The sequence below is a fragment of the Cyrtonyx montezumae genome, unplaced genomic scaffold, assembly GCF_038088225.1.
Source record: "Cyrtonyx montezumae isolate F1298 unplaced genomic scaffold, pur_monq_1.0 scaffold_13, whole genome shotgun sequence".
Taxonomy (NCBI): domain Eukaryota; kingdom Metazoa; phylum Chordata; class Aves; order Galliformes; family Odontophoridae; genus Cyrtonyx; species Cyrtonyx montezumae.
The window spans coordinates 5,495,155-5,513,250 of NW_027071859.1; the positions used below are offsets into that span (position 1 = coordinate 5,495,155).

The window sequence follows — 18,096 nt, forward strand, 5'->3', positions numbered from 1 at the left end:
TTCCATCCCATCCCTCCTATCCCATCTCATCCTATTCCATCCAATGTGTCTGATCCCATTCAATCCATCCCATTCCTATTTCATCTGACCCACCCCACCCTAAGCCACCCAAAACCAGTTGCTCCCCCAGCCTCTGCTCTACAGAGGAACTCAGCTCCTTGCCTATTTATTTGCTTCCCAGCTTCAGGAAGGCCGGGAAGGTACTGCCCAAGGAGAACAGGTGTCAGCCCCAGATTGCTCTGCTCCCTCTGCACATCTCCACTCCCTGAGAGGGACGATGGGACCAAACCCCTCTCCCCAGGAACCATCCCCATTCAAGCAGTGGCACAAAGCCCATTTCTGCCCCAGGGACGGCCCCAGCAGCCCCCTCCCTGCCAGCTGCAGTCTGGCAGTCGGGGTGGAAGCACATTAGTGCCGACGCGGATCCCACGAAGACAAAATAAAAAGCCTTTGGGGAGTGACTCGGCAGCACAGACGGAAGAGAAGCAGCACAGTTTTCTTTTCAGGAGGTCTTCTTGGCCTCTCTCTTTTTTTTTCTTTTTTTTTTTCAAATTTTATTTTATTTTTGGCAGCCGTGATGGCAGCAGGGAGGGAGTAAATGGCCTTGCTCGAGCCCGGATGCATTTGTGGCTTTCAAGAGGCATAAGTGTCCGGAGTTTGAGAGGCTCTGTGCTGCAGAGGGCATGAGTCACGGCCACGCAGTGGGGCTGGGAGGGGAGGGAGGGAGGGAGGGAGGGAGAAGGGCTGAGAGTCTGTTGGTGTGTGGGGAGGGGGAAGTAGGGTTCAGGGATGGAGGAGCAGGATGCTGGAATGCAGGAGAAAAATGCTAAGATGGATGGTGCTGGGGTGTAGAGTTCTGGGGTGTGGGAGCAGAAATGCAGGAGAAGGATTCTGGGGTGCAGGAGCGGGGATGCAGGAGCAGAGTTAAGGATGCAAGAACAAGGTGCTGGAGTGCAGGAGGAGGAATTGGGGTGCAGGGCTCAGGGATGGAGGAGCAGGGATGCAAGAGCAGGGTGATAGGATGGACGAGAAAGATGGTGGGATGCAGGAGCAGAGTTTGGGCAAGGAGAACGGGATGCAGGAACAAGATACTGGGATGCAGGAGGAGGGGAGGAGTAGCAGAGTGTTGGGATGGAGGAGCAAGGTTTGGGGATAGAAGAGCAGAATGCTAGGAGCACAGTGTCAAGGGCAGGTGGCCGTATCCCAGCACCACATCACAGAGAGATGGTGTCCAACCAGGAAAGCCCTTTCCCAGGGGCACCACAGCACAGTATGTGAGATGCCCCTCTCCCTACACACAGAGAACTGGAAGAAAAAGGGACAGGGACATGACATGAGCTCTGATGCCAGAAGTGAAGACATGCTCACACTCAGCTTGTCTCCATTCGTCCTGACTCTGTTTCCCTTCCTTGGTACCTTCACCCTCTTCTTCCCCTGGCTCCCACCCTGGGAATGGGACCAGATGACGCACCCTGACCTCTGTGGTTTGAGAAATGGGGCTCATCCCCTGCTCCTTGCTGCTGCTTCCCTTCATGCAAAGCAAGACATCCTAGAGCTGCAGCTGCAGGCAGCTGGGAGCAATAAGCAGGGCTGTTCCTGGGGCTCAGCAGGGAGCACAGAGCTGCTGGGTGCCCCCCAGAGGGAAGGGCTGCCTCTGCCTTTTCCTGCCTGGGGCTGCGTCGGTGGGTGATGTAGCAGCTGAAGGCAACAGCTTGTGCTGTGCTCTGTTTGCTCACACCTCGCAGCTCCGGCTGGCAAAGAGCAAATCTCGTGCTGAGGAAGCAGCACCACAACAGCATCTTCACCCTGCGAGCCGCAGCAGCCCCGAAGTCATTTTGCTTTTTCTGAATGGGAAATCACTCTGCTTTTCTTTTCACGACCCATCACTTCAGCACCGGCGCACAGTGCATGTCCTTGCACCGTCTGTGTCAGCACGGTGTGTTGGTGCAAGCTGCTGAGCTTGTGCTGGTGCACAGAGCAGAGCGTGAGATGGTGTGTGGTGTGGCACAGCGGGGCCAGTCCCAGAGCACAGTATAGAGTGAACATTGCGCCGTGCCAGGCCCGTTGCATGGTGCACTGTGGACGATGCTCAGTAGCAGTGCTATTCCTGATACCAGACAGGTGGCACGGAGCCAGTGTGGGTGCCATCCCAGTATACTGTGCACAACGCATGGCATTGCCCCTGGTCTTGGTGCCAGTCCTGGTGCATGGTGTGCGATGTCAGTGCAAGTGCACGGGGCATGGTGTGCATCACACAAAGAGTTCCAGTGTCAATCTGGGTGCTAGAACCAGTGCTGGTCCCACTTCTTCTTCACAGTGCAGTGATGGAGCACTGGAACAGGCAGCACAGAGGGGTGGTGGAGTGTCCTTCTCTGGAGATAAAGACCCGCTTGGATGCATACCTGTGCAACCTGGGCTAGGGAGCTGCTTCGATGGGAGGGCTGGACTCGATGATCTCTGGAGGTCCCTTCCAACCCCTCCAGTTCCGTGTTGTGCACGATCCCACTCCCGACCCGAGTGCCCTGTATATATTTTACCCCGTGCACGTTGCCGTTCCCAGTGCACGATACACAGCTCCCAACTCACGGCACCATCCCTCCTCCCGCAGCCGGCGCACGGCTCGTGCTGCACAACACACGGCGCATCCTGGATGCCAATCCCAGCGCACGATGCACGGCACGGATCCCTTTCCCAATGCGGGCGCCGGTCCCAAGTGAGAGTCCCTATCCCTGTGCGGCTCTCGCTGGGCATCCCGGTGCTGATCCTCGTCCCGGTGCCGGTACCGGTGCCGGCTCGGGGCGGTGGTGCTGAAGGACAGCTCCGCCCCCGCCCGCCCCTACCGCCGCCGCCCTCCGCTCTCCTCCACCGCCGCCGCCGCCGCCGCCGCCGCCGCCGCCCGGAGCCGGGCCCTCCGCGGATCCCCGGCCGCCGCCATGCCCCAGACGGCCCCTCCGCCGCCTCCCTCCTCCGCCGCCGCACCATGAAGCGGCAGAACGTGCGGACGTTGGCTCTCATCATGTGCACCTTCACCTACCTGCTGGTGGGAGCCGCCGTCTTCGACGCGCTCGAATCGGAGGAGGAAACGGCGGAGAAGAGGCGGTTGGAGGCGAAGAGCCAGGAGCTGAAGAGCAAATACAACCTGAGCGCCGAGAGCTACCGGGAGCTCGAGTGGGTCGTCCTCAAGCTGAAGCCGCACAAGGCCGGCGTCCAGTGGAAATTCGCCGGCTCTTTCTACTTCGCCATCACCGTCATCACGACCATAGGTACCGGGCAACCCCCCATAGCTCAGCCCCAGCACCCCGCAAGAAAAGCTCTGGGGGTCCTCGTGTGAATAGTCCTTGCTTTGCCCATCCCCACGGGGTCGGGATGGACCTCCTGGCCCAGCTGCTCCCGACGTTGGGAACCCCTCCTCCCATCCCCGCGGTGTTGAGGCAAACTGCTCCCCTTGACCCCTCGGGATCCCCTTCCCCATAACACCCACCTTGCAGCAACAACCCGTCGGGAACCGTCGGGACCACCCCCCCCCCTTCTGCCGGTCCCCTCCGCCCATCCCCGTGGCATCGGGGCGGCCCCCTTTGCTCTTTCCAGAGGCTCGTCCCAAATGTGTCCATCCCCGCAGCGTCAGGGCTGTGCCGCCATGGGGTCCGACCTCTGTCGGTCTCTGGTCCCCCAGCCTCGGGAGTTCCTCACCCCTATTCCCACCCTATAGCCCCGCGGTGTTTGGGAGAGGAGGGGCTGAGCTGTTCCGTGGGGCAGGTCTCCCCTCTTTCAGGGGTCGGTGTGGGCAGGCAGATGACGTGAGAGTCCCATAGTGGGACAGATAGGAGGAGGACAGTGTGAGGGGACTTGTCCCTACACACCGTGCCCCACCCCCAGCCCTGCAGCTGGGAGCTGGGGGCTATGGGGTGCTTCCCCTCCCATTGTTCCCCTCCAGGGATGGTGTTCCCTCGGCTCACTCCTTCCCTGGAGGATGAGTAGGGTCAGGGGAGAAGTTTCCTGGGGACAGGATTCCCTTGCAAACCCTTCCCATGCAAGATAACGGTGGGACCCTCAGTCTGAGTGCTCTGACCTTACAGGGGGAGTGGGGGAGGGCACAGTGCCCCAGTGTTCAGGGCAATGTCCCTGCCCCATTCTTATCCAATTTGACCCATCCCATGTTGCCAGAAACCCAAAGACCCCCGGGAAGCCCGGCTCTGTCCCCAAGGTGGACAGAGGGATGCATGAATCAGGGAGACATGGGGTCACCCCAAATTACCACTGTATCCATTCCATGGTGTAGTGCACATGCCTGGTCATGTCATTACCCCAGCTATCCTTGGGGACCCTTCAACCAATGTCCCCTGCCCAGGATCCCCTCAAGTGTCCCCACCATCAATGTCCTCTGTGCAGGGACACCCTCAACTCAGTGGCTCCATCCTCCCCCCACAGCGAGGAGCAAACACCATTGAGTTTGGCTACATACAAGGATGCATGACCCCAAATATTCTGATCTATTGTCCCCTGGTCCCCCAAATGCCCCATATTCCCTAATCCCTGCTGGCTGCCTGCGATCTGTGGGTCACATGGGGGTCCTGGAGGGGGGCACCAGGGCTGTAGGGCTGAGATATGGGTTCTGGGGCTGGGGCTGAGCTCTCTCAGCTGGCGGAGCAGCTGGGACAGGGTTGGGAAGCAGAGACAAGCAGCTTATGTTTGACGTGAGAGAGAGTGGGGCAGGAGGAGGGGGTGCGGGGGGACAGGAGCAGTGTCCCCAGCCGATATCCTCAGCACACACAAAGGATGCTGCAGCACTGTGGACATGAGACAAAGCCAACCCAGAGTGCACAGTCCTGTTTTGCTCCTGTCCTGTGTACCTAGCACCCCGGAGCCTCTGCAGTCCCCTCTGCGTGCCCACTGATGGAGCAGGGAGATGAGGGTGTCACACCCTATATGAGATTTGGGGGGGTGTGTGTGTGGGGGGGGGGAATCCTCCTGGGGACACCCAGCCCCGAAGCTGCACATTTGGAGTGAAAGGGAAAAGCAGAGGGGATTTCCCCAAAGCGTGTGTGTAATTCAGCCCCGCTCTGCGGTGTCTGAGGCCGTGTGTTGGGGAGGCTGCACGGGCACGGGTGTGTAACTCAATCCTGTTGTTATCAATCTGTCAGTGTCTGTTTCTATGAAATGGGATTTTCTGGCAAAGGAAAAAAAAAAAAAAAAAAAGAAACAACAAAAAAAAACAAAACCAAGAACAAAAAAAGCTTTTTTTCAGGAACTCACCAGCCTCTCTGCTTGCCCTGAGAAGTGCTGTGCACAATCCACTCGGAGCTGGTGACAATGGGACATCTCTGCTCACTGCCCACTGGCTTTGCAGGGACGCAGTGCCCGTTTCCCAGGGCTGTGGATGACCCCTGTCACATCCCATTGCCATTTCCCTCAGGATGATGGCCCTTGGGGGGACACCCAGGGGGAAGGGGGGGGCACAGTGCGGGTCCCTGGGTTGGCACAGGGTGACTTTGCTGGGAGCATCGTGGCTGGCTTGGGGCACTGCGTGGGATGGATCCTGCAGCATCAGGGACAGATCCTGCAGCACTGGGGACAGATTTTGGATGTGACTTTGCACATGGGCTCTGGGTCCTTTTGGGGCTGGGGTGCCCTAAGCTGGATGCCATGAGGGATCCGTATGCTGACAGCAGGGTCAGCGGGGCAGGGTGGTGGCACTCATGGGGACAGTGCTGGTGGCAGCTGGATATGTGTAGGGGGACGAGGTGTGTGGCTGCAGAGTGTGACTGGGATCTGTTATATTTAGATGTGCCCCCTTCTGCCCCTCCTTCCCCACAAGGCCAGGGGCAAGGGTAGCTGCAGGACATGTCCCTGACACCTCCATCCCTGTCCCTGCAGCAAGGATGGGTCAGCCACATGGGGACAGGGACGGGGACCTGCAGGCTGTGTCTCTCTGTGCACCCCCAGCTCAGGAAACCCAAACCCTGCTTTGGGTGATCCCAAATGTGCCATGGGGACATGAGGCAGGGACAGAGCCAACCCGTGTCCCTTAACCATTTGTTCTGCAGCAGGTGGCAAATGCCAACTGCAGTGCCGCCATCTGTCACCTCCCTCCTGGGCTCGTGTGGGACAGGGCTGCGGCGGCAGCAGGTGACACCGTGGGATGTTTGCAGGGTGCTGTAGCTCTTCCCAACAGCTGTCACCATGTCCCCCTTCATCCCTCCTGGGTGTCCCCCAAGTCCCTCACCCCGTTCATTCTCCTCCCCCCCACCCCCACCACGGCCCCTGCTGCCCCACAGCACCTCCTCCCTCCATGCTGGCAGGTCCGGCCCTGACTCAGAGCCAGGATGAATAACGCGCTCCTCGCAGGCTGCCCTGCTGCTATTTTCATCTCTGATTCAGTCCCACTCCTGAGGCTCTAAGGAAGGGACATGGCACAGAGGGGGCGGTTAGAGGGGACAGCCGTGAGCAGGAGGAGGAAAGGGGTCATGGTCTGGTGGCTTTAGGGGACACGGTGTGCTCGCAGTGAGACAAACACATCTGGGACGAGGGAAGGTTTCATGGAAAAGGTTGGGGATGGGGAAAGGCTGGGGACGGAGCACAGCTCCCTCTGAGCCCTCAGGACATTTCTGTTCTGCACTAGCTGTGCCCGCTGACAACGATGGCAGTGGAAATGAGTGCTGGCAGCTCCAGGCACGCCATCAGTAGGCTTCAGAGTGAACACACTGGGGGGAATGACCGTACCACGCTGTTTCAGGGCTGGGATTCAGTTCTCCTCGTCCCAGTTACCTGCAGGAGGGGGTGCCTGGTGCGCAGCTCTATGCCCATTGAAGGCAGAGGGCCACTCTCTGCCCCCACTGCCCGTGGTTCTCTGTGATCACTGTTCTGTTCACTCTGAAACCTAATGACAGCACAATTACCATGTGCATCCCTAGCCCGGTCCAGAGACTCACTGAGCTCTGTTTGCTGCTGCCCCCTCCTCCTATCCCACCCAGGTTATAAATGTTCTGCTCATCCCTGTCCTGGTGAGATAAGAGCAATTAATGCCCGCTCCTCCCCAGCTGATGCCTCATTAAACCCTCCAGCAAACAACTGACTCAGATGAGCACAAACAATCTGTGCTGGGGCAATGATACTGTGGGGCAGGGGTCAGCCCCCTCCCACCCCCCCTTAACCCTGTCAGTTTTCCTATCACCAAACCCTGGCACCCATCTGAGAGTCCAGTGCTGCTAAGCCAGACCCATGGAGGAGCTTTAGGAGAGCCCACACCGACCCGGAGCGTGATTTACAGCCCGCCTGTGATATTTATCACCCAGCTCTCAGGCTGAAGTGACTGCAGCACACGGGATTTATAGCAGGCATCACTACCTTGAATAAATCCCATCCGGACAGGCAGGGGGGGTTAATGGAACAAGTGAGACACACGGCTAGAGCTTGCTGGTCTGCCTTTGGGGAGAGCTGCCACAGGGCAGAGGGGCCGTGCTGGTGCTGCAGGCAGTGCTGGGTGCTGGGGCACCACGCTGGGGGTTGGTGCATGGCATTGCACATGGTGCATGGCCCTGCATATGCCACTGGTGCTCAGCACAAGGTGCTGGGTGCGTGGTGTGGTGCTGGGCACTGCTCTGTACCAGGTGTCGGTGCATGGTAGTGGTTGTTGGTTCTTGACACAGGATGCATTGCACGTGATGCTGGAGGCCAGTGTTGGGTATATGGCACTGTGAATGGTTCTGGGTGCTGGGTATCATCAGTGAGGAGCGTTGGATGCTGGTACATGGTGCTGAGTGCATGGTGTTGGTACACTGCTGTGTGTTCATGCACAGGGCAGAGTGCAGGTGCACAGCGCTATTGCCCATCGCAGGGTGTCAGTGCACTATTGCTGGATGATGGTGCTGCGTGCCAGTACCCAACACTGCACACTGGTGCATGGTGCTGGGCTCTTGGGCACTGTTCTGGACGTCGGTGCACCATGCACAAGCACAGTGCATGGTGTTGGGCCATGGTGTGTGGTATATGGGGGGAAAAGGACACACAGTGCAGCTCTCTGCAGAAGTGACAGCTACCCCAGGGTGTGTCAGACAAGGGGAGGTGGCAGGTGGCTCCCCAGGCTGCACTCCCCTTGAATTCCACCCCAGAGTCCCCTTCCCCTTTGTGGAATGGGATGTGGTGTGTGTGGGAATAAGCTCAGACTCCCCCCAGCAGACTCTGTGCCCCACCAGCACCCAGCCCCATTCTTGGAGGTCCTTACTGTGCCCCAGATGGGAACGGGGAGGTGGGGGGAGGATCTGTAGGGCTGAGGAGAGAGGGAGCCAGGAAGGTGCCTGGCTGGGCCCCAAAGTGCAGTGAAAAAATTGCCAGTTTCGGGTCGGCGCAAACACGGCCCTTGGCTGGCGCAGGGATTTTCCATGACAGCATCAGCCCCTGCTGTGGTGGGGCCCCACTGCTGCAGCTTGGGTTGTCCCAGGCAGGACAGAAGCTGTGTCCCCTCTCCTGAGCGCCCTTGGGATGAGTGGGCTACAGGGCTTCCTTCTGGGGGTCTCTGAGTCTCCTCTGGGAGGGAGCAACACCCCCCACTGCAGCACAGGAGAGATTTGGTTAAGGGGGAATAGCAGTGCTGGGAGTAATGGTGCAAAAGTTGCCATAGAAGATTTGGGGACCCCAGTGTGTGCTGGGAGCACAGGTGTATCCCAGGGCATGTCATGATATGGGGTGACCCCATCTTCACCCCACCTGCCCCACTGGTACAAAAGCATATGAGCCCCTCCCACACACAGCACTCTCTGTCCTGTGGGTCGCCCCCCATGCCAGGGCAACCCCCAGGCAACTGAGTGCCAGGTTTGCTCCACCAGGTGAGTGCATGCAGAACGGGGGGAAGATGGAGAGATGGGTGGCAAGAGAGGTGAGCGGGGACAGGCAGAGATCTGGGGTGATTGAATGGGTGGGTAAATGGAGAATGGGTGGTTGGTTGGATGGATTGATGGATGGATTGGTTGGTTGGTGGATGAGTGGATAAAAGGTTGAGTAGATGGGTGGAAGGATGGATGGATTGGTGAATGAGTGGATGGGTGGATGGGTGGATGGGTGGATGGGTGGATGGATGGATGGATGGATGGATGGATGGATGGATGGATGGATGGATGGATGGATGGATGGATGGATGAGTTATAAATGTCTGCATGGGTGGGTGGATGGTGGTATGTAGGGATTTCTGCACCCTTCACTTGCCCTGATGAAGGCACAGTGAGGACTGTCCCTACTTCAGGCTTAGCATCCCGCTGGGAACAGGGGCAGTGCAGCTTTGCATTACCCAGGTTCAGCTCAACGCTGAGGCACTGCTGTCCAAATCTGGTCTCCATCCTGAAGCTGCCACTTGCCCTGCCCTGCCCAAGAGGTGTCCCCAGACAGGACAAGCCTCTTCCCACAGCCCTCATCCTTGTGCTCCATGAGACCCCACTCTGGGAAGGACAGAGCACGTGACCCCACACAGCGCTTTGTAGGGTGCAATGACATTGGTGCAAGCAGTGATACAGGCAGCAGTGCAAGTAGCACTATGCCCCTGTGCTGGGCTCTCCCACAGCCATGTTTGCTCAGAGCAGGTGAGTGCTGCTGCCATGTGCCACCTTTCCCAGCCACCCTCTGCCTTGCTTGTTTGCTTGCTCTGCAAACACATTTCCTGGGCAGCTCTGAGGGGCAGCTCATGTTCTACCCAAGCTTTTGCAAAAACCAGGGGGTGCACGTGTGCTTATCTCGATACACCTTCACTGTACACACAGTGCACAATTACACATTCCCCTCCAGCTAGGGCCACTAAAGCAAGCCAGAGAAACCCTACCCTGTTGCCCCCAGCCCAGCAGGCATGCATCAGAGTTCCCCAGCCCCAGCTGATCCCAGTGGCTGCTGCTTAACCTCCCTGAGCCCCAGGTCAAGAGGGGAAAGCCACTTCCCCACCCAGTTCCTGCTGCAGCCAGAACTGCACTGGGAGAGGAATGGGAATACCATCCTCAGACCTATCTGGCAGACACAGGGGCAATGGGGTGCAGTCAGGAATCCATCCCATGCCGACTGTGGGCCCCATGAGCACCCCCATGGTGTCCTGCCTTCTTCATACCCTCTGCATTCTGCCCCAGATCAAGCTTCTCTTGTCACCTGGGACTCCCCATGCCCTGCCCTGAGGACACCACCAAATCCTTGTTCCCTGCATCCTTAATCCCTGCATCCCTATCCCTGCACTGGCTCCCTGCAACCCCACACTCTGTTCACCTGCACCTTCCTGGACATGACCCTGAGCCCCTTCCCATGCCCCCCAGCACCACCTCCCTCTCCCTGACCCACCAGCCTTTTGCACCCCCAAGCCTTGCATCACCCCATGCATTTTCCACCCTCCTCCCAAGCTCCGGCGCCAGCTGCTCACTAATCCTCTCCATCCATTGCTCCCGACAGCCCCCGGGATCTGCTCCAGGCTGAGGCCAAGCAAACCCTGCACCTGCTCCCTGCAACCTCAGCCAGAACCACCCCTGCTCCTCCACAGCCCTAAAAAGGCGACGAGCAGTTCACGTTCCTCTGGGACATGTCATGTTTTCTCCTGGGGGACACACACTGTGCTCCCTGCCTGCCTGCTGGGACCTGGCTCCTTCCAGGACCTGTTGAAGAAGTCTGTGGCAGTAGAAGGGTTGCAGGAGTGGAGCAGGGATGCTCCTTTTGCAGAGGGTGGGGAGAGCAAGGAGAAGGCTTTGGGGTCTCCAATGGGGAGCCCCAATGGGGCAGGAGCTTGGCCAGCGTCTCCTGCTCTTTTTTTTTTTTCCACGATGGATGGGTGCAAGAAGAGTTTGGGGGGCTCAGCTCCCCAGGGCCTCTCTCTCTGCCAGCTGCCTTTTCCGCAGCCATACACGGGGGATTTAATACCCTGCGACCTTCATCCCGGCCGTAAACGTGATGGAGATCAGGCAGCGCATGCTGACACTGGCGGGGGGGCTGGTGGATTGATGGACACTTGGCCGTGCCGCCAGAGCTCGTAAACTCCCTTCCCGATGGAGAAATGGGGCTAAATATAGCCCTGGGAGGCTGCACCTCGGGCAGGAGGTGCAGGAGGGAGGGTGCTCGGCGAGGCTGTCAGCACGGATGGAGGCTGGGATCCTAAAATCCCAACGTCAGCTGGATGGATGCTCAAAGAATAGGGAAATTTGGGCTGTTTGGAAGTGGGGGGAGACATCTGGGGGATCACCACGCTCAGCCCTCTGTGGTGCCCGTGAGGGCACAGCAGTGATGCTCAGGGTTCACCAAAGCCCTCCCTGCAGCCCAGCTCCAGGGACAGCTTGGCCTCAGATCTGACGAGCCGTGATTTCGCCTCACCCCAGCACGGCTTAATCCTTGGCCTCGAGGAAGCTGCCAACAAAGGGTGATGGGGAGAGAGGCCACCTGCCTCCACCGAGGGGGATTAAGCAGAGCTGGGACAGGGCGGGATTCCCACGCTGGATCAAGGCATCAGGAAAGTGTTTGGATTGAGTGGGGTTGGGGGAAAGGGCTGGAGGAAATCTCCCCACCTCACTCGGCTTTTTAGGGTTCCCTGGTGGGCAGTGCTGGACCCTCGGAGAAGCAAAAGATTTATTTTGCAGGGCAAATTTGTATCAGAGCCTTGGGCTTTTCCCAAAACCATCCTCAGGTTGACCTCAAAGCATCCCCTGCCTTTTCCTCTTAATAACTGTGTGATGTCAAAATGTTTTCCACACATAGGTGAACATCACTTAATCTTCTATGTCAAATATAGGTTTTGAGGTATTTAATAATTGAGGAGTGCAGCACTATAAATAGAAGACAAGGTCTGATGGGCAGTGGAAAGAGGAAGGGGAAGGGGAAGGAAGGAAATTAAAAAAACATGGAAGAGCAAATTGTGGCTGCCTGGTGGCATGAGCTCCTTCTGGCAGTACGCAGCCCCTGGGCATGCCAGCTGGGCAGGCATCCCCACAATCCACATGCTCAGCCGCCTGGATCTGGGATCCATTACAAGCAAATAATCCACCACCACAGGGAGAGAATAAGTCCCATTTGCATGTGTTTTGCGCAGGCAGGAGATTAATTGAAGTCCAGATGTTCCCTGCAGAGCTATGTGCATGGATGCAGGGTCCCCTTGCCCCTGGATGGAATTCAGTGAGATGAAGGGATGCAGGAACGTGGGGACACATGGAGGCAGAGATGTAGGGATGCAGTAACAGAGGAGAATCCTCCACCTTCATCCCTTGATTCCTTAAAAATCCCTTCTCTCTCCTCCTTTGCTATGCTCCTCTCCACACCTGGCCATTATGAGACTGCCCTGGGAAGTGTATCTGAGGATAACTATCTCCAGCCCTCTTCTGATAACATATGTAGTGGCCAAATCCCCCAAACAAGGGGGCCATGCAACCCCATCCAGGGCCCATCCCAGATGCCCCAGCTCCAGGACAGGTGGCCAAAGAAGGGACACCAGACGCACGGTGACATTGCCAACCTCTTCATTCTTTCACTCCCCAGGGTATGGCCATGCAGCCCCAAGCACGGACGGTGGGAAGGTCTTCTGCATGGTGTATGCCTTGCTGGGCATCCCACTCACCCTCGTCATGTTCCAGAGCCTGGGTGAGAGGATCAACACCTTCGTCAGGTACCTCCTGCACCGCATCAAGAAGTGCCTGGGCATGAGGCGGGCAGAGGTCTCCATGGCCAACATGGTCACCATCGGGTTCTTCTCCTGCATCAGCACCCTGTGCATCGGGGCGGCCGCGTTCTCCTACTACGAGCACTGGAGCTTCTTCCACGCCTATTATTACTGCTTCATCACGCTCACCACCATCGGCTTCGGGGACTACGTGGCCCTGCAGAAGGACGAGGCCCTGCAGAACAAGCCTCAGTACGTGGCCTTCAGCTTCGTCTACATCCTGACGGGGCTGACGGTCATCGGGGCCTTCCTCAACCTGGTGGTGCTGCGCTTCATGACCATGAACGCCGAGGACGAGAAGCGGGACGCTGAGCACCGGGCGCTGCTCACTCGCAACGGGCAGGCCAGTAGTGTGCACACCACGGACACGGCCTCGTCCGCACCCACGGCGGTGGCGGCGGGGGGTGGCGGAGGTGGCCTCCGCAATGTCTACGCTGAGGTGCTCCACTTCCAGTCCATGTGTTCGTGCCTGTGGTACAAGAGCAGGGAGAAGCTGCAGTACTCCATCCCCATGATTATCCCCAGGGACCTGTCCACCTCGGACACCTGTGTGGAGCAGAGCCACTCCTCACCCGGCCGCTGCCCTGAGACCCCCTCCAACCGATGCTTCTGTAACGCCCGCCGGTCGGCCATCAGCTCTGTCTCCACTGGCCTCCACAGTCTCTCAGCCTTCCAGGGCCTCATGAAGCGCCGCAGCTCCGTGTAGACCTTCCATCATCACCCCTCATCTGTGCCCCAAGCTCCATGAAGCTCTACGTAGACCTCACTCCATCATCCCCAGTGTGTCCCCCAGTCTTCACAAAGCTCCATGTAGTCCTCTTCCCATCACCTCTCATGGTTCTCAGGCCTCACAAAGCTCCATGTAGGAACCATTCCATCACCTCCATGTGTCTCAGTCGTCACGAAGCTCCGTGAAGACCTCACTCCATTACTCGCATGCACTCCAGGCCTCATAAAGCTCCACCTATCATAGAATCACTCAGGTTGGAAAAGACCTCTCTGATCACAGATTCCCACCAGATCCCACCATGCTCACTAACCACATCCCTGAGTACCGTATTTCCAAATATCTTGGGCACCTTCAGGGATGGTGACTCCACCATCTCCCCAGGTGGCCTGTGCCAATGCCTGATCACTCTCTCAGAAAAGAAACTGTTCCTGATATCCAACCTGAAATAGTATAGACCCTAATCCATCACTCCTGTGCACCTAGGCTTCATTGATCCCCATGTAGACCTTACTCCACCACCTCCCATAGACCTCAGGCCCCACAGAGCTCAGTGTACACCCCACTCCATCATTTCCCATGTGCGACCCAGACTTCATGAAGCCCCATATAGGCCATGTTCCATCACCCTCATGCACCCCATGCCTCATGAATCTCCATGTAGATCCCACTCTGTTACTCCCTTGTGTACCCTGGACACTTTGGCCAAGATCTCATCTTGATCACTGCATGAAGAACTTCCTCACACCCCAGGATATCTGGGGTCTGATGCAAGGGGGCTGTAGCCCCGAAGTGGGCTGGGACCTTGGGATGTCAGCTGCAGGACCCTGGGGAATCAGGATGGCTTGAGGAGCCCTTGGTCACCAATTGCTACCAGAGCAAGAAGCAGGGGCCACTGATTTATTTTATTTTAATTTTATTTATTTCATTTTATTTTGCAAACCACTCCTCAAAATGTGAAACTTGAAGACCTGGAGAGTGTGTTAACCTGATGGAAAGTTGTTTGGGAAAACAAGCATGGGGACAGCTCATAAACACATACACACTTCTGTCCAGGCTGCTGGGAAGCCCCAACACCCCCTCCTACCACCTACTTGCCCAAGTGTGCAAGGCATGAGCAAGGTGTGTGTGAGCACTGGGGGCTCTGCGAGGCAGGGTAGGAGCCAGGTGTGTGCACACAATAAATCAGTCTAAGAGGGGCTTAGATGGAGATTTTATTGCTCCTTTTTGGGGGAAGACATCAGGAGTCACACAGCTGAAAATGTCACCTGTGACCAAGAAGCTTAGTGCTTCTCAGCACCCTGACTCCCATCCATTTCACACCCAACTGCAGCTCTGAGGCTGGATCTATCACTTGGTTAAAGAATTTGGGGAGGAGACAGCCTGGGGTTCAGGGAAGGCTTTCATCTTCCTCTTCACCCCTTCTGAGCTGCACCTCCATGCTTCTGCCCCATGGCACCCTGTGGCACCCAGCACCATGAGCCTAGCACGTGGGATGCCCCCATTTCCCCCTGCCCTATGGCTCACAGTCCCCAACACCTCCTTGTCCCTCAGCAAGGAATGCACAGGTCACTGGGGACAGGGGGACACCAGGGCACCAGGACTCTGCTTTCAGCCCCCTCCAAAACCCCATCAGGAGGCCACCAGGACTTGGGGACAACCCAGCGTGCCTGTCCCTGGCGAGGCTTTTCTTTTCTCAACTTTTAACAGAAGAAAAACGATGTATTTCTAATACTTGATGACATGTACATACTGTTAGATACCAGAGAGGATATTTATTATAAATGACGCTATAATCATTATCTATAGAAATCTATAAATATGTATTGTAAGGCAGTCTTTGTGGGAACCTTGCTGATGACTCCAGGGAACTTCTTCTTTTTGCTCTCTGCATCTGTCTCATCCTTTGGACGCCAACGGGGAACAGAATCCCCCCCCCCCCCCCCCCCCCCCCCACAGTGGTGTTTCTCCGTTTCTCATGCCAAAGTATATTTGTACTGCTGATTTACTTTCAATATAGAGAGAAATAAAGGCTGATTGGAATCTCGGCACCACTTGGGGCACCTCGCTCTGAGCATCTGGTGGGTTCTTGTGCTGATGGCCTCAAGGACATCTCATGGCCAGGGCCACCCGAGTCCCCATGGGCCAATAGTGGAGCTCAGTGCTGCTCTCCTGCCTTTATGTGGATCAATTGGGCTTCATTCAAACCCAGCACCTAATCTGATCACGCTAAGCCTGCAAAGAGCAGATCCGGTTTGCAGCAGTCGATGAGGATGTGGCTTTTCCATCAGCACCTTTCACTGTACCTAGCACTGGTAAGCCTGCACATGGGACCAGTGCTGGGCCCTGTCAAGTTCAGGGGGATGGTGGGCGCATGGGGAGAGCTCAGCACAGGACCTGGAACAGCTCTGCTGGTAGGAGAGCTGAGAGAGCTGGGGCTTCTCAGCCTGGAGCGGGGGAGGCTCGGGGGGATCCCATCCATGGCCATAAATCCTTGCAAGGAGGTTGCTCCCTCCCCACATCTGCCATCCTCCGGCCAAGTGATTTTTTTTTCCCTCCTCTCTGAATATTTATATTTCCGTGTCATTCATAGCCCAAATATTTACAGTGCACTGGAGAGACTTAAAATTCCTGGCTGGTATTAAGCAGTGTGGCCTTTTCCTCTGGGTACCCAGCATGGGGCCTGCAAAGAAGAGGAGGAGAGAGGGACAGAGATGGCTGAGCTGTTCCATGTGCACACAGTGCTGGGGATGATGGACACCAAAGGAGACAGTGGGGTGACTCAGGGGGGCTTCAAGGGCTGGAGGGACCCTTGGGTGCAGGCAAGGAGCACTGAAGGCAGGGGTTCCATGGGAATCCCTTTCCACTTGAGGTGCCTCCATGGTTGGCAATTCCTTGGCTGACATTTGTATGGTTGGCATCTCCATGGCCGGCATCTCTCCATGGTTGATTGTTCCATGGTTGACGTCTCCTTGGTTGACATTTCCATGGTTGATTTTCCTCCTTGGTTGATGTCTTTATGGTAGACATCCCCATGGCTGGGTTCTCTCCATGACTGCCATCTCTCCATGGTTGATATCTCCACACTTGGCATCAACTTGGTCGATCTTTCTATAGCTGATATCTCTCCTTGGTTGATATCTCTATGGTTGACATCCCCATAGCTGACAACTCTTCATAGCTGACATCTCTGTGCTTGGAGTCTTCTTCGTTGATGTTTCCATGACAGGCATCTCCATGGCAGAAATCTCCATGGTTGGCATCCTTGCGCTCTCTGCATGCTGATGTCATCTGATGCGATGTCTCTCTTTTCCCAACACTGTCTCTCCTCCCAGCCTGCCCTGAAGTGGGGTGCCCCAAGGAAGGGGTACCCCATCCCTCATCCAGCACTGGGGCCATGTGGATGAGAACAGGGTGGAGGAGCACTGCAATGTCTGTGCCATCTCCGTTCTCATCCCCGTGATGCTGGAGGGCAAAGTGCATGTTTGAAGATGGGGAAAACAAAGCACAGCAAACAGGAACGGATGGAAAATCTCTGGCTGGCGCTGCCATCCCCCGCCCATCCCCATCCTCCTGTCCGTCCGGCAGGAAATCAGATTAGGGAGAGAAATGAGCAGAGCGTGCTCTTAATGAGCAGGATCGACCTCATGTCTTTGTTGATTACAGCGGGGCCTCGCTTGGTGGTGGGCACCCCAGCACGAGTGTGCAGTGCTGAATGAGTGCACATGAGTGTGCACAAGTGTACAAAGAAGTACACACACATGGGGACAAACCCCATGCCACCAGCCTGCAGAGTGCCCCAGTGCTGGGTGTCCCCACTGTCCCATTCTCCCAACCAAGACTGGATCTTTCCCCAGGTGTCCTCTCTGTAGAGGATGCCAGAACCAAATCCTGGCGTGCACACGCGTGTGCGATCCATGCTGTGCAGTGTGTTGTGTGCATGCATGAGCTGTGTGTGTCCCATCCTCTGCCACGTGCAAAGGCAGCGGGGAGTGCCGGGGGCTGTTTGCCTTCACGTCTGCAGTGAGCGACAATGAGAAATGGCTGTGAGTGTGGTGCCACCAAAGAAGGAGAATACGGCGGGGCAGGTGGGTGGAGGCCGACGTCTCACTCCGCCTTCCCTCCCCCTCTCTATTTCGGCAGGACCCCCCCCCCCGCCCCCCCGGATACTCCGTCCCCACTGGAGGCGATGCTCACGCGTGTTTCCCGAGGGTCCCAGCATAGGAAGGGTTAAATCACGCGGCTTTCTTTTTTCCTTCCTCCTCTCCCCCCGCCCCCTATCTCCCCCCCCACACCCCGTCCCACGGGTCACGGCCCCCGGGGCTGACGTCGGATGGAAAAACGATTCGTCTCCGGCTGTCAGGGATGATGGCGGGGGCTTGGGGGGGGGGCGGGGAAGGGGCGAGGGGCCCAGGCGGGGCCGGGGGATACAACAAGAGCCCAGGGGAGGGGGGAGGGGTGTCTGGAGATGCCCCTCACCACCACGAGGGTGTGTGGGGGGAATGCGGCCCCGCTCGAGGTGAAGGCACGAGTGGGAGAGCCGCGGGTGGCACCGATCCTGCAGCGGCGGCGCCATCTGGTGGCACCTGGGGAGTGCGGGGATATGGGGACAGCATGGGGATAGGGGGACGCCATAGGGACACGGGGATATGGGGAGAGGGGGACAAGGGGACAGGGGACCACCACGGGGCACGGGGACATGGGAAATGCG

At 57.3% G+C, this 18,096-nt stretch overlaps 1 protein-coding gene across 1 annotated transcript; it reads left to right on the top strand.

The window, feature by feature from the left end:
* Positions 1 to 2,980: 2,980 nt before the first annotated feature.
* Positions 2,981 to 13,959, top strand: KCNK3 (potassium two pore domain channel subfamily K member 3). Its single transcript, XM_065730539.1, has 2 exons — positions 2,981 to 3,263; positions 12,478 to 13,959. Exons 1-2 carry the CDS (start codon positions 2,981 to 2,983, stop codon positions 13,362 to 13,364), a joined length of 1,170 nt encoding a protein of 389 aa, XP_065586611.1. The 3' UTR covers positions 13,365 to 13,959.
* The last annotated feature ends 4,137 nt before the right edge of the window (positions 13,960 to 18,096 follow it).